This window comes from Erpetoichthys calabaricus, chromosome 3 (assembly GCF_900747795.2).
Source record: "Erpetoichthys calabaricus chromosome 3, fErpCal1.3, whole genome shotgun sequence".
Classification (NCBI taxonomy): Eukaryota; Metazoa; Chordata; class Cladistia; order Polypteriformes; family Polypteridae; genus Erpetoichthys; species Erpetoichthys calabaricus.
In genome coordinates this window covers 75811416-75834775 of record NC_041396.2, presented here as the reverse complement: position 1 = coordinate 75834775, position 23360 = coordinate 75811416, and the positions used below count along the sequence as shown (strand labels likewise).

Here is a 23360-nt window from a genome sequence, read left to right as displayed (position 1 = left end):
ACCACCAGCTTGATTTTCCAAGGTTAGAATGGGGGGGATGAGTAATGCACACCCCTCTAGAAAGTGAGGATAAACTAGTGGGAAAGCCCTAACACCCCTCCTATAAAGCAGTGCCATGATTAATAAAAGAATCCGCAGATCACCCTTATTTATGAGGCAACATATAGGTAAATGGAAGAGTCAAAAGGAGTCAGAAAATACTGGTGGCACTAGTTGATTGGATAAAATAACAAACCTACACATATTAAGAGACAGATGATGTGATACATTAGATTAGGTAATGAGCAAATGAATTGTATTAGTGATTGCTCACTCCATGGACTGAGACATTTGTGCGTATCTTTGTGCAAATAAAGAATTGCTCTGCATTTTCATCTGATTTCATAAATGACTTCGTTGTAAATAGAGGAAAGTTTTTTGCACAAAACAATTTCACCTGGAAATGTTTTGGAGCTGCAGCTTTATATCACAGGAAGTACTGGGACTAGATAAAGGGGGCTGGCTGCCACAACTAAATGAACCAGAGTCAGGAAGAAGGAGGACAACTCTTACATGGAGGAGTGGAGGCAGTGACAAAGAAAGAGGAAAGAGAGAGAAAAGAAAAGCATTACTGTGTTTATTGTGCTTGTACCTGTGGTGGGAAACACCTGAAGAGTTTCCCACTATAAAATTCTTTTGTTCCTTTTACATTTGTTCAAAGTTTATATGTCCAGTGTTTGGGGAGTGGGAGGGCCCCCTGGTGCCCACACCATGTAACTCTTTCATGTGTAACCCAGAGGTTGTCGCTGGCATAAAGTAATGGAAAAGTAGTGGAAGGTTGTATGGAAAGTAGTCCTCATAAGTCAATTAATGTATCACAACAGAGAAGCTGAGGACTGTTATATATATGGCATGGTGCACAGAACTTTGCAGTGCTACCAGTAAGGACCATTTTAAGCACAACCTTCAAAATGGACAGTAGCATTCTTTAATGACATCTGTAATGATACTAAGATATCAAAATATCTTTTCAAGCGTATTATAATAGTTGATATTCTCTTATAACTAATAAAACTGTAAATGACACTGACAAAAATGTTCTACTCTTTTGTGCACCATCCTGTATATGACAATGAGGACCACTGTAATTTAGGACAATGCCAAGGGCCTGTGACTGACTGGGGCCCTCAAAAACTTCGAAAATAATTTTATCAGTTTTTATTGGCCAGTTGTTGAAAATATATTTAAAAGAATAACTTACAGTATCTGCGGTTGGTTGGCACCCTGTCCAGGATTGGTTCCTGCCTTGTGCTCCGTGTTGGCTGGGATTGGCTCCAGCAGACCCCCGTGACCCTGTGTTCGGATTCAGCGGGTTGGAAAATGGATGGATGGATGGACTTACAGTATATAAATGATTTATACTAATTTTCTTTTCTTTTTGCCAAACGTAGCATTCCACACTCAAGACTGCACTGTATTTCTCCCCCATCTTTTAGAAGACAAATATTCAGCATTCCACAAAATGAAAGAATGGCAAGAATATTTGAAAGAGAGAAAACAGGACTACAGCTTTTCACCCAACCTTTCCTCAGTGAAAGGTAAGTTGAGTAACAATAGTTCATTTTCCAAAGTTTGTTAACATTAGTCCATTCTCCATATGTTGTGCAAACAAACTGGTTTACATGATTGTTCAATTGAACCCAGAAACCAAAAGATAAAAAAAAATCTAATTAGAAGCCAATTCGAATAGTCTGTGCATACATACTGTATGCTTATTGTTAAGTAATCCACAGTGAATGTGCTGTTTCTGTTGCTAATGATTCTGTGAGCTAACTGTGTTCATATACCTCGCAAAATAATTTCTGCCCTAGTGGTTTTCCCTTATATTGGAAAGTGAGTAAATTAGGATTGTTCAAATTTATTTGAAAAAGATTTGAAGGCAAACTCTACCGTTTGATTGAAAAAGAATGGATGTTTCTTTCATGCTGCATTCATTTTGGTATTGCATTATTCCGGACATCCTACACAATGGTGTGGAATTTTTGCAGATCGCGTTTTGCACTTCACTTCCACAATGAGCTTTTTCATTATTTTGAATGGTTAGTTAATTATCTTCATTAGTAAAACCTGATACTGTTTCAATTCACTCCTAAACCTGTGATTCCTGTTATTTTATGAAAGATGTACTCAATAATGCAAATGGCATAAATCTGACTTTTCTTTTATTGTTATAAAACTTTAAAATCCCATCTTTAAATAGCTTATTTAGTGTCAGTAATGAATATTTAGTTAAGTTACCTCTATCAACACAGAATTAGTCTCCATCTTATGTGGCTGCTGGCTTGACATATAAAGCCTAAAACAATGGGATATATTTGAAAATATTCAGCTCACATTTATTACAATTTTGCTGCATCTATAAAAGAGAAAAAGACCACATTTAGTTTCATTCGGCCTGTTCTTCATTAATTGCCAGCTCCACTTGCAGCACCCAACTGACATTCAAAGCCACAAACTAATAACGTTGGGGTCTACACAATCGGTCTACTTTGCATGGTTTCTTTTTTTTAAGCTAACCACATCCAACACTTCTTGAGATTTTCCTCAAAATTTTACTGTGCATTACTTGTTAACTTATTCTTTCCTGGTAAACAATCAAACTCATTTTACAGAAATTAACTTGCTAAATAAAAATAATAATGATGATTAAACCTTTAAGGATCATTACCATGCAACATCTGGTGTATTCAGTTATGTCATTTGTGAGACACTAACACAAGCATCATTACATTCAACTGAGTCATGGTGCCTCAGTTTATATAAAAGAATAAAATAAAGAAATGATGGTGGGTGATTTCATCTTGGCTTCATATTTCTTTGTGATCATGTTAATACATATAAAGGGGTTTTCAAGCATCTGTCATGTCCATTTAACATTCTTGAAACTAAGACATCAATAGTCTTTAAACCAAAATGCATGGGGTGAATGAGGACACAGAACAATAAAAGGTGGTGCAAATTAATGCAAAGTGTTTTTATTCTATCTGTGTTCAAACAATAACTAAAATAAAGTGCAGTTCCACTGGAGCTCCACACATTCAACTTCCAGGAATGCTCAGAAATTCTCTGACTACCATCCCAGCCATCATCTCGTGCTGTCTGCCAGGTTGCACTGAGCCCAACTCTGCTTTACGTATCCTGTGGTATCTACTGGATCCCTAGTAGCCTTGACTTCTGTCTCGGTCAACATTTTTCTGCATTGATCGGGATGCACTGAGCACAGCTTTGTCTTCCCTGTGTTCTGTTTGCACCAGCTTCCATTTGATTCTGTTCACTCTCCCTTACCTCCTAGATTTTCTAACTCATTCTTTTCTCTTTTCTTTAATTTCACACTGCTAGCTTCCTATAAACTACTGTATATGTGGTGTCTGAATAACATTCTGCGCAGTGCCGATGTGAAACAGAGGACCTAAATAAGCTATATGCTTGCCTCCACACCGAACACTCCACATGCACACACAAATGGAACCTGAGATGCACAGCTTCTCTTTCATAGAGCGCACCTGTGTGGAATTCTGATGGCTCTAATAATTGAACATAACAGAGACCCTAGTATCACTATTATTTTTTCCTGCGGTTTTTGTTCTTAATGTTGCCATTGGTACCAGAGACGTTACTCTGGTAGAATATACTGTATGTGAAAATGTAGTTATTTTTCAATTGCATACTCAAAAATTATTTTCTAACAGCCCAAGTAAGTATGGGACTCAAACAAGGCAATACCATCTTGCCGAGGTAAAGTTAACAAAAGCTTTGAATAGGTTTGCAGTAGGAGTAGGTTGCAAGGTTGGTTTGGTTTGGGTGAGGGCCAATGCCTATGTTTCATTGATCCATTCTGATTATCCATCTATCCCCTTTCTGAATCCACTTTTTCCAGTATATGTTCATAAAATACCGAGACTGAAGATCATTAAGCATAAGGCAGAAAACAATCCTGGATGGCATGCCAGTTTACTAAATGGGACATGTATGCAAACCCAGCAATACAAGCTGAATTTAAATCACAGATCACCCTAAACTATAAAACACACTTCTCTAATATGTAGGGAGTTTGGAAGGGTGATAGGGTGAATGTGTAAATTCCACACAGTTAGTGATCAGGCTATGGATTTAATCTACAGTATTTTCCTGAAGCAGAAAGGCAGCAATATAAAAAGCTGCACTGACATATCACCCCTGAAGCAGAACAGAACTGGTGAACAAGCCTTCATGTCTAATAACAATTTTTGCCAACAAGCGTAACACAATTCATGAAATATCTTATGGTTCAAATAATAGTTATCTTTTTGAATATATATTAATCACAAACAATGTATCATTCCCTCTCCTATTGTCTAAACCTGCTTAATCAAGTTCAGGGCCACTGGGGATTGGAGCCTATCTCAAAATAATCTGTATCAAGGCAGAAACCAACTCTGGATAAGGACAGCTCATTACAGGACTCATACCTACTTACTATGGGCAAATTTAAAATCATTAGTTAACCTAGCACTAATGTCTGGGATGTGAATGGAAAAAGGAGAAAGAAACCCATGCAGGCATAAGCAAAATGAGCAAATTAAATACAGATAGTGACTGATCCAGATTTTTAACCCAGCACCATGGAGCTGTCAAAGAGCTGAGCCAACCACTGCACCACTGTACTACCACAATGCAAGTTTGAAATGACTAATCTAAGGTTGAAAATAGAGAAGAATATAAATAGATGAACATTTGTTAACTTTTAATGGAAGATACATTTTGTAGGATATTGAAAATGAATCTAGCCCCTGGCACAGCCAAGGAAAAGAATAGTCAGAGCTTATTATCATTCAGTGTTTCTTTAATACACTACCTTGTTATTTTGCTTCCCATTTTTGTAACTCTGGCAATACAGCACTAAACCTGTCAAAAAATACATTTGTAAAAGGGTATGTCCTTTTCAAACATCCTCATGTTTATGAATTCAAAAAGATTAAAATCACTACTAATTGCTTCATTTCAGTTTTCTGTGCTTTTCTAAGATGGGTAAAAATATCTCTTTCCAATGTGAGATTCCAATTATTTCCTGTCATTTTTCCATTTTTTAAATGTAACAAGATTTGTCAAACAAGGATCCTGGTGACATAACTTGTCTGCATTTAATATGAAATTAATAGTTTAATAAATAGATATGCTATCTACATCAGCATCTTTAATTACCAGGATCATTTACAACCAACCCAATCAAAGGCATCCTTTATCATTATAGCAGTGTGACATAACTAAACTCCTATTTTTGGTTGTCAGGAATTTAAAAAAAGGATTATAATGGCAGTCAATGACAATGAAAAATGAAATCTTTAGTTTAATTGACACTAATGACAAAGTATTGTCATACAAGATAGTTTTACTATAGGTCTAGAAATCCAAAATTAAAAAAGGTACTGAATCTAAAATTATTCAAATTATAGAAGTTCATTCAAGATGTAAGACATTTCTACCTAACATTCATACTATGCATTTATATTCTTTTCTCTAACAACAATAAATATATAACATGTGAAAACAAGGCTTTGCTCTACACATTGATGTTAAAGCGCTTGTCCTGGCACTTGAAGGGTGAAATTGGTGTTGACTTCCATCATTTCACATAAAAAGTGAATTCTCTTCCCAACATAAGCCATACAATGGTGTAATGTATACCTCATGTACTTCAGACTCTCCAAAGGTGCTGCTGACTTGCAGAAAAGTTATTTAACAGACTTCAGTGAAATTTTGTATTTAAAACCTTATATTAATCTGGTTTGTCATCCAGTACAACCCGGAGTGGGTTTAGTTGCAATACTCTAACCCTGGATTTAGTTTGTATAAACAATAAAGACTACTAGAAAACATACCTTCCTTCACAAACTCCTGTTATTATTGCAATCAAGCCACTTTCTATTTACATGCGCAATCAACCAGAGATTCAGCGAACTCCAAAGGAAATACCGGTAGAAAAAGTATCCTGTTATGCCGAAGATAATGGTACTTAATATAACTGAACTAGATTAATCACTTCCACATGCGTTTAAAGCTACTATGGGTGAGCTCCACAACATCTAGGGGGTGTAAACTTGAGCAGGAATGTACCATTTACAATTAATGCCTCAGTATTTAAGTCCAAACTAAAATTTCCCTTTAATTCTCTGATATGAATTTTCATATCTAGGTGTTACACATCATGTAAATAATTATCTCAAACACAAACGTCTTCTGCTGCTATTCTGTCTCCCACTCTCTCACTCTTGGCTCTACCCTGTGCTAATATGGTGGTGCTCTTACGCTTGCCACCTAGGTACCCTCCTACATGTGGCTAATGAACACTGATATTGTGACATTTTACTACCGTTATGCTTAATTCTTGATTATCTGTTTCTGTTTTATGCATTAAATCATGGATATGAAATCTTTAGGTGAAAGCAGATATATTACAGATTTGCCAGGTTTCTTAATATCATGCTATGTGTCCCAACTACCATACAGTTCTATCTGTGATGAAAAAAATAGACTTTTAGGACTTGGAGCAAGATGGAATTTAGGTTAAAAAATTAGGCAGGGTCAAAATCAAAGAAAAAACAAATCTTAACTAGAAGATCGATGCATTAAATGCTAAAGAAAGCCCATATTCAAAGACAAAAAAACAGTAAAATCAGAGCGCTGCATACAAAATTGTTCATAGAAATGCAGAAACTTAGACAATGAGGACATTGTGTCACCAACTTAAATAGCAATGATCCCCTCACATCACGCAATGTGAAGATTGGTTCATGCTTTTTGGCAAAAGGGATGCATTATCAATGACAGTAATACACAAATTTGCTTCCAAGCAAAGCAGAGGAATTCAAAATGGTGACACTAATTAATATTAAAAATAAAAAATTAAATGTGAAACAGAAAACAAAAGCATAGAATAGATGCAGAAACAAAAATTCTGTGCTTTAGAAAACATAAGATTTTGTAATACATATGAAGTGTTGTATTTTTAAAATTTTATTCCATTCTGGAGATTATCTTGTGTATGTTTCGGAGTGCTGCAACTTTGTTCCCATTGCCAGTCATTTGGGGGGCATGTCTCTGAAGGTTGTAACCCACAGGTTATTGCAGCAATGGGTTTATATGGGGTCCTTTTAACTGTATGTTTATCCTAGTTGCAGATAATAAACCTCTGTTAAACCTTCATTAAGAATTCCCTGCTTTTAATTGATCTTTTATGTTCCTGACTTTCACATCGTTCTCTGCCCATGATTTTTGTCTAGTGTAAATGGCTCGTTTCAATTTCTTGGTTTTAATATTTTTTGTTTTGCATCTATCTTCTGGTATACCCTTTAAATCTGTTGTTGGTTCACCACTATTACATGAAGTAAATATTTTTCTTGTGTAATTAATATTCTACTAGCCAACTCGCGGCGTAGCATACGTTGCATAATTATTTATTGATGGGTGAACACTTCCTGAAAGACACAGTTGTCCAAATGGGGTGGGTTTGAGGATACGACTATGAGTGAATGAAAAGATGGAACTCTGGAGAGAGCAACATACAATTTTCCGTGACTGAACACTGGGTTTGGCAGATACAGGCATATCTTTTTGAAAGTTTGTCCCTGTGCCTTATTAATTGTCATTGCAAAGGCCAATCTAACAGGAAATTGTCTGCGTGTAAAAGTAAAAGGCAAATTTGAATCTGATGGGGTCAGGGATATCTGGGGATTAAGGACAGTTTGTGAGGTAAAAGCTGTGATAGTTTTACACTCCAGTACATTGCGGTGAATGCTGGTAACAGTCCCTCTAGTGCCATCACAGAGACTTCTTGCTGGCATGAGGTTTCTGAGAAGTATGACGACTGAACCTATTTTAATTTTGAGTTTATGCGGAGGCATGCCACTGGGAGTAAGACTGTTAAGAAATACTTTGGGGAATGAAACTTGATCTGCGGGATAGTCTGTGATGATGGAGGCAACGCTGGTGAAAGTTACTTCATCGGTAGGGATAAGTTTCAGTACTTGTTCATTAAGGTGTAGTGAGTCTTCATTGGTGCCGCTTAATATAGCTCGCGTACTGAGTTGTTCCGGAATCACAGTTGAGAAGTCGATGTTGCCATACAGTTGTTGAACGGCATCAAAAATAAAAGGAAAACAATGTGAAGGTAATGGACATGGGAGGAGTGTTAGAGTTGGCAGACGGGGCTCTGTCGTGCGTGCGTCTTGCTTGCCATGGACTTTGTGAATTATATATATAGATGATGAAACAATTATTTGACTCAAGAGCACTTTGAGCTACATTCTTTGTATGAAAATGAGCTGTATTCAATTTTATGGTTGTTGTTGAGAATAGTTAATTTCTCTTTTTATCTGTTGATCTTCCCACCTGTAAAATATGGCCCTCATATTGAAATTTAAATAATAAGATAACCATAACAAAGGATGTAGCTCAAAGTGCTTTACAAGATGTCAAGAAGTAATTACATGCAAAGGTAAACAAATTAAAATTAGATAAGAATAAAGGTGCATAAACAGTATACAAAAAATAAATAATGCAAACTTACTTAAGATGGATATATAATTAAGAGAAACACAGTACTTAAATGCAAACTTATTTTTAAGTCTCTAAATGACAGTCCGATGATAAGGTCAGTTGGCCAGGATGGACAGAAAAAAGCTCATGACAGTTTTGTCATGTGACACTTCTCAGCAGAATTATGAATAAAAACAACTTGCAAGTTTGTGATAAGAGGTCTAATTTATTATTGCAAATCAGCCCAGAAATTAAAAAATATATATACTGTATATCTGGCAGAAATTGAAAATATATTTATTTAAGCTTACACAGATTTTTTGGCAAAAAAGAATTGTGTCAAAAAGGAAATATCTGTAAAATTACACATTAAGTTGGAAGCTCATTTTAATTATTTAAATTAATTTATAACCATTTTATTCATCATTTGTCATATGCTGACTCCAAACATTCTGTACTGAATGAAAGTACATCAGTTAAGCTTTTAATTATATAGAAAATACATTTTGCCTAAATATAAAAAGGAATATTGTAAACTGTCCTGTTATTCTGTGTTTTAACTGAATTAGTGGCATTGCATATTAATTTCTCCAAATTTATATAGCAAAATATCCAAACAGAGTACAAAGAAAATCTAATATATAAAGCTCAATGCGTGTGTGTGTGTGTGTGTGTGTGTGAGTGACTGTGATTGCTCTTTATGCAATTCCACACCCTTGGTCCAATCTCCATAAAATTCTGCACACATATCCCAATTTGTCAGGAAGAGACATCTACATCTACATCTATAGATACTACTGACAGATTTGGTAATGTGCCAGCATGTGGAGGACAGTATGCAGTTCTTGTCAGTGCACTAAACAAATGAAAGCAGCACAAGAGGATGAACAGAGTAAATGTGGCCAATTCTTGTCCTATTCTGACATGCTGAGAAAAATTATATTCCTGCAATCTTCAACAGAAAGGCTACTTGTGAACCTCATTTAGATCTTTAAAATTTTCAGACATAACATTGATCAAAGGAGAATTCCTGCCATGAAACAGTGAATCATGTATGTGCAACAGCTGACCATTACTTCTTGTCACTGCCTTACTGTTCACAAACCCGAAAGACGAGGTCTTACATTACACCTTTTCAACAAGAATTTGTGTGTCTCCATTTATCTTGAGAAAATAATTCACATAGAGTTTCATGAAACTGACACTAAAATTTGTTTTGCTGTCAAAATATTAGCCTCACTAATAAAGTTTTTTGGGGTTTAAGGTTTTTTTTGGTGGAAAATAAACAATATTTCTCTGCTTATGTCCCTTGTTCACATCACTATGAAAAAGTGAGTCAGACATCAGTCATCATCCAAGCCGCTATATCCTAACACAGAGTCACGGGGGTCTGCTGGAGCCAATCCCAGCCAACACAGGGCACAAGGCAGGAACAAACCCCGGGCAGGGTACCAGCCCACTGCAGAGCTCACACACACACACACACACACACACGCACACACGCACACACACACGCACACACACACACAAATACCAAGCACACACTAGGGACAATTTAGGAACTATGAAAAAGTGTTTTTTTAAAAATGTGACATGTGCATAATTTCCAGATGAAGACACACCAAAATATACCATCAGGCACATTACACTGTTTTCTCCACAAAGCAACATCCCTAAACTGCCATTACCTAGCAACCACCTTTTCCTGTTTCTTGATTCCTACAGGAGAGGTTGAAGATATGCACACACCAAGCCTTATAACACATCAAGTCTATTTTCTGTCCACAATGAATTGAGATCATCAAGATTACCATCATAACTGGCAAAGTGGGGATCGTACTAACAGAACACACCTGGCATTTCAACAAAATGTCTACACATGATCAGAAATAAGTCACATACAGTAGCAGGCAGATGCATGCACAATTAATGCATGTAAATACTTCCAGAGATTAGCTAAATGCCTTCCTTCTTGTGCCAAAGGCACAAGTTTCACTAGAAGCAAACACCTTTCATTTTGCAAATGTTTCTGCAAATTCAATTTCACAATAAGCATGCAGAAAGGAAATAAAAGTCAAAGAATGTTTTACAGTTACTGTATTAACCATCCTGGGAAATAAAAACACCAAATAACCATCACTGATCTGAGTAAATGATCAGATTCTTTGAGACCTATAAACTAAAAAAAAAAGTACTTGCCCCTTTCACATGTTCAATACAAGCAAAACAACCTAAAATACAAATCAAAGAACTGTTCTCCGGGCAGTAAACTGTATGCATGTATTCTATATAGGCTCTGTTTTATGGGCTATTTCTCTTTGAGGGGATCTTCCTAGGGAAAAGGCAAATGTATAATAGGTAGCAGTGACCACTACTATATAAAACCATACAGGACTGTGTATTATCTCAAACTCCTCTATTAATGTTGAGAAACTCCATGTGGAAGTTGCAATGTTACTCCTTACACATCTCTTTGTAGCTTCTTCATCTATGCTGGTCTAACAGACCATTCATCAAACTGCCCATTGCACTCTTTGCATTTCTTCTGTAAACACTCATCTGAAAAACTACCAAAGGAACTCCCCACAGCTGTCTCGGCATGTATTCAACGAAACTACACTCCAAAGAAACTGTTTCAAACTCCTGCCAGGACTCCCCACTCAATTCACATACTCCCCCACCTCTGACTATGATTTCCCAATGGCAAAGACCAGCTTCAGCGTTTAACTTTATTAACACCCTTCAGTGAAGCCAGTGATTTACAAATGCAAAGATGTTACTGAAACTGTAGGGCACATAAGTTCAAAATAAAAATCAGAAAGCATGACTTCACTCAAAGTGCTTGGAAGAAACAACAAAGTTATGCAGTTGAAGCAGATACCATAACAATTTAGAAAAACATTTGAATGAAATATTAGGATAACTTGGTTATTAATTAACCAGTCAAGCTTGAGATAATAAATAGTTTTCTGTTGTTTGTAATATTTCTTATAATGACATATTCTTGTTTTTACTAAGTTGCTTTTTCTGAATTTCAAGGTCGCATTCCTTACAGTTTATACCTAATGTGCAGCAGAGAAATGAATCGTTATTAAATAATCAGGGTTCCGTCATTACATCATGGGTTTCATTTAGTCTTTTCGTTGTCTTTTAAAGAGTACTTTATTACCGATTATATATATTTTCTTTCTGTCTAATGAATATTGTTTTATTAATTATTTTACATTATTGCATTAAAAATTATTATATTATTATTAGATATGCTGCATCATTGAGATGGCAACCAGCCCTGTGTATGTGACTGGCATGTCATAAGCTGCTGTGGCATTATTGTTGCCTTCTGTTGTTCAGCTCCCTCCTGAATTGCTGGATCTCGTGCTTTGATTTTAAACCTCTTGGTTTTATCTTTGACTTTTGACTTCTAGACCTCGGATTGGTTTTACTGAATTTGAGGTTAGACTTTTTGCTTGTGTTTTTGTTTGCTGTTGAATGTTTTTGCAAATAAATCTTTAACTATTTTAGAAACATTTTTTTTATTATTGTGAAACAGTTTTTTTTTGGTTAGCCTTTATCAGCTTTGGCTTCATTTTGCAATAAAGCCTGCTTCTTGCATTTGGGAACCAAGCTGATTTTTTTAAACCTGATTTTAAGTTCTGAGAACCTGGCAGAATCATAATATTATTTATGGGAAAATGCTGATAATTACAGCACCCTAAATCAGCAAGGACATGTTACAATATCTGGCCAAAGAGCACTGGTTCCACTCTTTTTGTCAAGCACATACATGAATGCAAGTACAGTATACTGTATATATACTGCTCAAAAAAATTAAAGGAACACTTTTTAATATAGCATCAAGTCAATGAAACTTTGGGGACATTGATCTGGTCAGTTAAGTAGCAGAGGGGGTTGTTAATCAGTTTCAGCTGCTTTGAATGAAAATAACAGCAGGTGCACTAGAGGGGCAACAATAAGACGACCTCCAAAACAGGAATGGTTTAACAGGTGAAGGCCACTGATATTTTTCCCTCCTCATCTTTTCTGTTTTTTCCTAGTTTTGCATTTGGCTACAGTCAGTGTCACTACTGCTAGCATGAGGTGATACCTGGACCCTACAGAGTTTGCACAGGTAGTCCAACTTCTCCAGGATGGCACATCAATACGTGCCATTGCCAGAAGGTTTGCTGTGTCTCCCAGCACAGTCTCAAGGGCATGGAGGAGATTCCAGGAGACAGGCAGTTACTCCATGAGAGCTGGACAGGGCTGTAGAAGGTCCTTAACCCATCAGCAGGATCAGTATCTGGCCCTTTGGGCAAGGAGGAACAGGATGAGCGCTGCCAGAGCCCTACAAAATGACCTCCAGCAGGCCACTGGTGTGAATGTCTCTGACCAAACAATCAGAAACAGATGTCATGAGGGTGTCCTGAGGGTCCGACGTCCTCTAGTAGGCCCTGTGCTCACGGCCTGACACCGTGGAGCTCGATTGGCATTTGCCATAGAATACAGTACCAGAATTGGCAGGTCCACCACTGGCGCCCTGTGCTTTTCACAGATGAGAACAGGTTCACCCTGAGCACATGTGACAGATGTGAAAGGGTCTGGAGAAGCCATGGAGAACGTTATGCTGACTGTAACATTGTTCAGCATGACTGGTTTGGTAGTGGGTCATTGATGGTCTGGGGAGGCAAATTCATGGAGGGACGCACAGACCTCTACCGGCTAGACAACGGCACCTTGACTGCCATTAGGTATCGGGATGAAATCCTTGGACACATTGTCAGACCCTATGCTGGTGCAGTTGGTCCTGGGTTCCTCCTCCTCATTAGGAGCATGTTCCGACATTGTCAGGCATACATACAAGCACATGGGGGCCATACAAACTACTGAGTACAATTTTTGAGTTGCTGCAATGAAATTTCAGCAAATTGGACTAGCCTGCCACATCATTTTTTCACTTTGATTTTCGGGGTGTCTTTGAATTCAGCCCTCTGTAGGTTGACAATTTTCATTTCCATCAAACAATGTGGCATCTTTTTGTTCCTAACACATTACCCAGTCCATATCAGTATAGATATCCAGCAGGATTTTTTTTCTCATTGAGATCTGATGTGTTTTTAAAGTATTCCTTTAATTTTTTGAGCAGTTTATATATATATAGTGTGGAGACTGGCTCGGACACAGAAAGGCAGACATGCTCATGTCACCCAACACACGTTTATTTACACTATTATTTACAATTACAATGCCACAAACCCCAATCTTCCCCAAAGTCCAGGCCAACCACTCTGCCTCTTCGGACCGCCTCCTTCTCTCTTTCTATCAACTTGTCCTGCTTCCACCCGACTCCAGCCTCAAATGAAGGGAGGCAGCCCCTTTTATCCATACCCGGATGTGCTCCAGGTGTGCACCGGCAATCCCGCGGACACACCCCAGTGCGGCGGGAACGCTGGCTGTCCTCCCGGAAGCACTCCGGGTGTCCCCTCTCTTCTTCCCCCCAGCACTTCCTGGTGTGGCGGAAGTACTGGGGTCCAGGGTCCTTCAGGCAGGGGGACACCCCCTGGCAGTGACCACGGGCCCCTACAGGGTTGGACTTCCAAGCCCTGTACCCGTGGCCCCCAATACAACCAGGGCGGACGCCCCCTCGTGGTCTGTAGGAGGAATGAGCCATCCTCCTGTCTTCCTGGGCATCCTGGGTGCCACAATATATATATATATATATATATATATATATATATATATGTATATATATATATATATATATATATATATATGTTTTTATACTTATTTAAGGCATGTGACATTAAGATATTGCAATACTGTATATTTAAACTCAAAGTGTGTTCTTAACACTATGTTCTAAAGAAAAAAAAGACTAATCTTTTGTGAATACTTACAATCACATGCTTAGCTTATTTAATGTGAATATACAGGTGAGCCAAAATGAAGCACCACATTTCTCAAGGTCATTGCACGAGGTAGTGGCGGCCGAGTCGGTTGGGGTGGGAGTTGTTTGGTAGGCCATCCCTTGTAGTTTTCAGATGGCAACATGCCTTGGTCCTGTGCGCACTGTGGTTTCGCTGTCGAATCGTTCTTCAAAAAGAACAAATCCATCATCATTATGCAACCCACCTTCTGAACGTACTTCAGCATTCCTCCTAACAGTGACGTCCCAACTTGGAAAACAATTCCTCAGTGGGTGGCTAAATTTAGACAGATGGGTACAACATTGAACATAAAATCTCCAGGCCGTCCTCGGACTGTACGAATGCCTGAAAACATCCCAGCTGTAAGGGCATCAATTTTGCACTCTTCTAGACATTCAGTGCGCAAACATGCTTCTGCCTTAGGCAATTCCAACATATCTTTGAGAAGGATTTTGCATGAGTACCTTAATTTCCATCCATACAAATGATGGTAGTGCAGGAACTCACTGAGAGAGAAGGGAGAGCCATAACAGAGTTGTGTGTGAAAATTCTGCAAACCATTCATCGACATGCCATCATCATATGCAGCAACAAGGCACACTTCCATTTGAATGGTTGCATAAATAAGCAAAACTTTAGCTACTAGGCTGAAACCAACTCTCGTGAACTTTATTAGAGACCCTAGTGAGTGGGTTACAGTTTGGTGTGCCATTACAAAACTTGGCATTGTAGGCCCTTACTTTTCTGTGGAGGGGGAGCAATGGTCACCGTCACTTCAGAACATTACATTGAAAACCATGGACAGATCTTTGTACTGTTTTTGCTCTCCAGACAGCCTTACTCCATTTTGAGAAAGGTGTATCTCTCTAAATTAATCATGCTATAACAGTAAGGGAAGGCAGTTGTCTAAATTAACCTGAACAGAGACAATCCTGGTTTGAAGTTCATTTCAAAGTAAAACCCACCAATACTCTGAAGTATAAATGATTTTTGTTATTCAAAAAAGTCATACTTAAGAGTTGCCTAAGACACACAAGGGATTCTGTATAACCATAAATCGCGCTTACCCTGTGGTCTGAATTTGGATCCCAATGTCCCAGTGCTGTGACAGGGACACTGTGCTGTAAAAATTGTGCCGTCCTTCGGATGAGACGTAAAATCAATGTCTTGACTCTCTGTGGTCATTAAAGATCCCTGGGCATCCTTCGTAAAGAGTAGGGCGTACCCTGATGTCCTGGCTAAATTGCCCACCAGGGCCTGCTAATTCTGGCCCCCTAATCATCCCCTATCTCTAATTGACTAACTATGTCTCACCACTTTACCACATAACAGCTAATGTGTGGTGAGTGTACTTGCGCAATAATGGCTGCCGTTGCATCATCCAGATTGATGCTGCACATTAGTGGTGGCTGAAGTGGCTCCCCACTCACTATACGAAGTGCTCTGAGTAGTGTATTATTATTAATTTTATTATTTAAATAGCTTCTGTAAAAAGCCAAATTTTCTTTCTTTCTTTCTTTCTTTCTTTCTTTCTTTCTTTCTTTCTTTCTTTCTTTCTTTCTTTCTTTCTTTCTTTCTTTCTTTCTTTCTTTCTTTCAAAACACAATCAAAGAACAGAATTAAGCTATTCGAATTAATTAAAGTCAAACACATATTCTTATTGCTTTAATAACATGTTTACATAGATAATATTTTACCTGGGGTAGAGACCAGCACCAATTTCTTGCATCTCTCCATCACTGATAGTAAAGCAGTTACAGGTCAGCTATGAAAGGAAACATTAAAACAATGTTAGTAAACACTGACAAAGGAAATAAAATTGAACAATTCAAAGTTGTTCTTGTTATCAGATGTTGTCCATAAATTAACAGATGGAGAAGGCAGGGAACGGTAAATAAGGCATGGAATGTTTTAGAGAAGTGAAAAAAAAACAGTCTGTCAGTGTCAAGGATAAGGGAGCTGAAAAACATGGTCAGAGCATCTGTCAAACTGTAAATTTTATATTATATAAAAAATCAAGACAACAAATACCATTATCTTTTAAGACAAGATGTCTGATCTATCTAGACATCAGGCTTCTCACATTGCTCCTGGCTCCATCATATCATTGTTTTAGTAATCCTTTAGGCTAAAGGAACATTGTCTCCCATCCAAAACACTATTAGTGATGTGACTTATGCTGCTGATCATTCAGTCTCTTCTGGCATCTGCTACATAATGTATGCTTAACAACACTTACGCATCATTGGTTTAGTTAATGGAATCAAATTATTTGTACAATAGCCTACAGAGACTGTGGTCCAGGGAAAAAGCCATTGTTGTATAGGCCCCATACAATTTACTCTTCACTTAATCTACCCATGGATGAGGTAGCGGGATCCCTTTTGCACTTAATGCTGGCTTATTTGACAGGCTTTAATTTTAATGATCAAATGCATTAAGCAATGCAGCATCCAGTAACACATTTCACTAATAAAGTACTTTTACCTATCCTAAATGAAGGAGAGTATCACTGTGAAAACAGTAAAAAAATGAAAAACAGAAAAAAAAATCAATGAAACAATGTTATTTTTTGTTTATATTCTATAAACATAAAATGCTGAGGTAATTATAAAAGAATTTAGAAGTTATATTAAATGAAGCTGTTCTGTCAATATGGTCTCACATATTGTTGTTTTTTCACATTTACTAAAGCTGATTAGATAGATAGATAGATAGATAGATAGATAGATAGATAGATAGATAGATAGATAGATAGATAGATAGATAGATAGATAGATAGATAGATAGATAGATAGATAGATAGATAGATAGATACTTTATTAACCCCAAGGGGAAATTCACAATGGTTTACAATGTCACAAATTCACAATGTCTGAAATTAATGAGTAGTGAAGTTGTAAACTGGAGATTTCCAATACAAATGATATGTTATGTGGCACCATTTTTGTTGTGAGCACCAGTTCCAGGCAGGGTTTAAGCACAGAGCTGTAGTAGACGTTTATATATCCAGTATGTTCGGTGGCATTTCTGCATTAAGGGCAAGTAGGACACAACTCTACTAGTAATTGAACTTATTATTAAAAGGTTTTTAATAAACCTTAAACTTTACCTTAAGCAATCCTTTCCATCACATGCTTAACTTAATTTCTTATCTAGAAAAATATTGCTTTTTGTAGCATGTGAAGCTATCTTTATGCTGAGTACTGTAAGTCTGTTTCTGGCTAACTGGGGCTAACAGCGCTGGTCCCGCAATGTTTTAGGTTTACTGTTGGGTCTGTGTGCACATGTGCAACCTGAACTTTTTAATTTACTGATAAGACTTGACAGTTAGACACCCTTATTCTATGCTACAAAAAAAAAATACACAGTATATATATTTTTTAATCATGCATTTGCACTTTTAGTTTGAGCTTTTTCCAGTCAAGGTTATTCCAGGGAAAAGGTATGTCAAGTCCTGTATCATTTGCTCTATTAACAATAGCAACAGTAAGTTGAAAAGCAAAAAATAAATAAATAAAGCAGATCAATATCACGAGTGCATCAAGCAGAAGACATTATGATGACAAAAATGGGGAAGAGTAGAATCTTGATCTTCACGTACAGTGGAGGAGGACCACCAGACAGTGCTAAATTCAAAAAAAGCCACCAAGGAAATTTTACATTTGCTACTTCATCTTTACAGAAAAGAAGCCAGCAGTCCTGCTCTACAAAAAAGAGGTGCAATAAAAATCTTTTTCTGCTACCCTCGCACAGTGGTTAGTGTTTGTACCAGACAGCCATTGAGTCTTGTGTTTGATTCAAGCAGTGTGTATGTAATCTGCGCATTCTTTCTGTGTTTAGGTTTTATGATTTTTTTCAACTCAAAGCCATTCGCTTCTGAAGCTGAAGAGTTTCGTTAGGCAGTTCATTGCCAATATATTGCAAGGCTCTCTGTTTTCCTTTTTCTAAAAATCTATATTGCTGTATTTTGAAGAAGATAATATTTGAGGGTATCACAATGATCTGATGCCAATTGAGACAGATCAGGTACCAGCATCCCATTATTTGCTTGATTTGTTTTTGGCACAAACAGTGTGTAAACTTGCAGGTCTCATTAGTCTAAAGAGGGTAAGATATTTTTGCTTAGGTAAGTTAATGTTATCAGTAGAGAGGTTTGCCCACATAAACAAAAATTGTGGTGTGACCCCAAAAGAATGTTAATGCTCATAACTCCACTGTATATGTTCAAACCTGTTTAAACCAATTCACAGGGGCTGCAGCCTATTCCAGAAGCAATGGTTGCAAGACTGGAATAATCCAAAGACAGAATCCATTTATTACACTTATACATACCAGACCTACTTTGTGCTGCAAGTAAACTAACAAAAATGTATTTTGATGTAGGAAAACCAAGCACCCAAATGAAAAAACAAATAGAAACTGACTAGAATGTGCCAACTACACACCATCACTGTCCAGGCAAGAATTCAAAGCCAACCTGCCAGAGCTTTGAGAAAACAATACTAACCACTGCCAAACCACACTACCATTACATACAATACTCATATTTTGCAAAGATAGTTAGTAGAAAGACAACTTAAGCATCTTTTTCAGGGTCAGGTAGTGAACCAGAGGTTACGAGTGAACTCAGAGTCTGGTGGTGTACTGTGCTCAAGGCCACACTGCCTGGCAGTAAATACTCTATTTGGTTACTCTACTGTCCATCATTGACTAGTCAGGGCACAAATGCAAGGCTGTGCCTTTCATTTCTGCAACTACAGTGACATTTTAAACCCAGCCCTTGGCAACAAGTTCACTCAGACATGAACACTGAATACACTCTGCCTTCTGTCTCCTATAAAACATGTAAGCTTTCATGTAACACATGACAATGTGATCTCTATTTATTTTTAAAGTTTGTGAAGTAAATGGAGGCACTTTTTATCCTTTTATCAAAGGGAAGTACTCTTACCTTAATTATGGTCATTACCTCTGTGGCGTTTTAGAGCCACATTGGGTTCTATGGAATTTCCCCCACCCAACAACACACGGCAGACCTAATTGTGACTGAGATCAGAATTTAAAATACAGGCTAAATCTGAGTCAAATTACGTTAATTTTTAACACATGTTTCTATACTTTAAGCTTCTTTATAGTCTGCATATGGCAGCAGTTGGACTGCAGTGACCGTGCATTTCCTTTGGGCTCTCCTATATACACTACTATTTTATTAGCTACTTGAATTTCAAAAACAGATGAGATAGGTGTATTTCACTTAAGAGAGCATTATCTTCCATTAATGTATGGTATCTTTTATGATAAACTTTGGCTCCTCATTACCCTAAAGTTTAGATGAAATAGGTTTGGATACTGGAGAGCAGGATGGATGGACCTTCTTTAGAAATACCATTTATAATTTCCTAATACATCTTCAATCAATCAATCAACTAACCAATCACTGTTTGCACATTTCTTTCAAGGTATCAGCCTGTGCTATGTAGAAGTATAGTACCGTCAGGTAAATCATAGTGTATGATCTGGTAATTAACCATTTATATCATATACAGGTATATGCTATGTTTATCTCTAGAATAACAAGCCAAAATCATTGAATTTTTTCAACAAGAAAAAACTGCTATTATGTGTAACAGAAATGTTTTAATCCAAAAACATTAACATAAGTACAGTAGGAAAGGTCCTGTATGTCTAGTGTTCACTGCTGTACAGTAATCCCTCACTTATCGCGGGAGATAGGTTCCAAGGCCGACCGCGATAACTGAATTTCCGTGAAGTAGGGACACCATATTTATTTAATTATTTAACGTGTATTTGGACGTTTTTAAATCCTCCCTGTATTGTTTACAACCCACCCTTTACTCTATTAATAACAGGGACAACTGCTAAGCAATATGAAATCAGTAGATAAGTTTACACTTACTGTATAGCGAAGTACACGTAGCTATATATGACGTGATGATGGTGATGAATATGCTGCGCAGTAAAAATGATGACGATGAAGGTGATAATCCCCTGAATGCAGTAGCAAGAGCACGTTAATGCTGAATGAGTGAGATGAGACTTCCTGGTTAATGCAGCACTCCGTCGCTGAGCCAATCAGCAGCACACAGGAACTTAACTGCATGCTCTGATTGGGTAGCTTCTCAGCCATCCGCCAATAGCATCTCTTGTATGAAATCAACTGGGCAAACCAACTGAGGAAGCAAATACCAGAAATAAAAAGACCCATTGTCCGCAGAAACCCGCGAAGCAGCAAAAAATCCGCGTTATATATTTAGATATTTTTACATATAAAATCCGGGAAGTCATGAATCTGCGAAAAGTGAACCGCGAAGTAGCGAGGGATTACTGTACTCTACTTTGTGTATTACGTTTTGAAACAGTCATCAACATTGTAGGAAAGAGGGAGCTTAGTCAATTGTTAATTAATTATCAGTATTAGCTTTGGAAATGCTGTTTATTAATTGAATCATTTAACAAGACATCCACAAAGGGGGATGTGAAATTAATGTAGGTCAAGCAAGGGATCTCTGTTTCATTTTTAGGCTGGGACACCAGAAGTATGAAGAGATCAGTACAATTTATGGGCAAGTCTACATTAAACACTTTCTCTTTCTCTGTTGTGATCTGAATGTGGTCATATACCTACTTTTTTACAAATAACCCAAACAAACATGCTTGTAGTAATAGTCAAAATAATAGAATTTATTCATAGCATAAGGATAATAGAAAATGGATATGTGGACAATAGAGATATGTGATATATTATATATATATATATATCAGTATATATATATATATATATATATATATATATATACACACACACACACACACACACATACTGTTAATAGTTAAGTGAGCAGAAGATGAACTGCATAAAGTTAAAGTTTACAGCAATAGACAATTTAAGCAAAGGTGCCCAAACTTTTGCATGCCATTGTATAGACAGACAGACAGACAGACAGACAGACAGACAGACAGACAGACAGACAGACAGACAGACAGACAGACAGATAGATAGATAGATAGATAGATAGATAGATAGATAGATAGATAGATAGATAGACAATAACAAACAACACAAAACATAAAAATTACAAAAGATTAGTTGAACTTTTTCTCTCCAATAGAAAAAGGGAACATAACTTATGAATTGCGATCTTTCAATTCATATGGTCAAAATAGGTAAGTTCTTTAGCTAGTTTTTAAGCTTTTAATGCCTGCACCATGAAAGTGGTGTTGGTTTTCTCTTACTGGCTTAACACATAGACTGCCAAACCATTATTTACCAGGACACTGCAGTACAGGTCTATGTATATATGATAAATAGTAAACTGTATGAATATTTGTATAAAATGTAATGTATTAGAAAGCAACAGGGTTATTATCAACAGTAACACTGTGAAAATGTAAAGAAACTTTTAATTACTTATTTTTTATCAGCAACATGAATAAATGTCTGTATTTGAATGAGAGTGCTTGAATGATTGTATGACTCAGAGTGCAGGCATTTCTTTCCGCTATCCACGCTTGTTGCACACAACACATCTGGTAGTTGATGACTGTTTGTGCTCAGTGGGCAGCAGAATGTCCATGTAGTGCTGCCCTGACAATTGTGACAAGTCAGTCACCTTGTAATGAAGAAACACCATCGGCACAGCTATCCACATCAATACCAGAGCCTACAGTTTCAAAAAATTCATCTTGGAACAAATCTAGTTGCTTCAAAACATCTGCAGCTTTATCCCTTTTTTTGCAACAACATACACAAACTATGGAATGTCTATTTATAACACTATTTTCTGCAAGTTGTTACATCTAAAAAAATTCTATGGCTATCCACAAGGTTGAAGGCTCTGCCTCACTCATGAATATTGATGAATTACCATACAGTGGCAAAATACATAGAAATATTCACAATTTTTTGCAGAATGTTATTTTATACAATAAATGGCAGCAGAAAACTGTCCCAAGCATTATTTGGGATTAATGCTGTATATCGGATCATAACAGCTTAACCCAAAATGCACTCACGGTTAACCATTTTTACATAGATCCGAAATGCTTAGGGTTAAGGTCAAGAAGTTTAAAAACCAATGAAAACAAATCAAGTAGCCATTAATGTTATTCTTTTTTACCATGGTAGCTGTCTGTATCAGTTCCAGTACGGATTGTACATTCATCTAATGATTAACTAGACTTATATACGCCTATGCATAAACAGAAAAAATCTAATCACAAATGAAAACTTGTTATTTATTAATTATCTCCAGCATAGAATAAAGAATAAATAAAAGGATAGCCTGGAATACAATGGCAAAGCTATGTTTAAAGAAAAAAAAAACCTATTTCTAAAAGTGAAAGCCTGAGTGAGAATATTACAAGATGGGAAGGACGCCAGAGTGTGGCATGTTATAATAGTTGTGCCCTAGAGCACACAAAGTGTTAAAATATGCCACTTTCATTGGGTCCAAAAGGGAGAGTGTGATCTGAATTCCAGATGCTCTTTATCGTGTATGCCATTTACATTTTTTCTCCCAATGAATAACAGCTGGTCAGATCAGAAAATTTTGAAACATTTTCCCATCACCATGAAGCTGTTGCCATAGCACGCTCTTTCATTTTTTTTCTCTTGAAGAAGCACAGGAGAAAAGCAATGCCCTAGGCTTACTAAACCAATATATTTAGTAAAACAAATGAAAGAGAATGCTTTTAACTCTAGTGAAACTTGTCAGCATCAAAAGGGAGAGGACAGCTTGGGTTCTGGCCTACTCATCTGAGGGCAAGTAAAATAAATTGTGTAAAATCCACTATTGCCAGATGTTATGAAAATATTAGAAATTCAGCCATTATGATAGACTGCTTTTCAGCGAAGTAATA

General features: G+C 37.1%; 1 protein-coding gene across 1 annotated transcript in view; it reads right to left on the bottom strand.

Moving 5' to 3' along the window:
* smyd3 (SET and MYND domain containing 3) overlaps positions 1 to 23360 on the bottom strand; it is a 1300831-nt gene that overhangs the window by 263325 nt on the left and 1014146 nt on the right. Inside the window, exon 6 of the mRNA XM_028796932.2 lies at positions 16175 to 16242. Coding sequence (XP_028652765.1) covers positions 16175 to 16242 — 68 coding nt within the window. The remainder of the gene's footprint in view (positions 1 to 16174; positions 16243 to 23360) is intronic.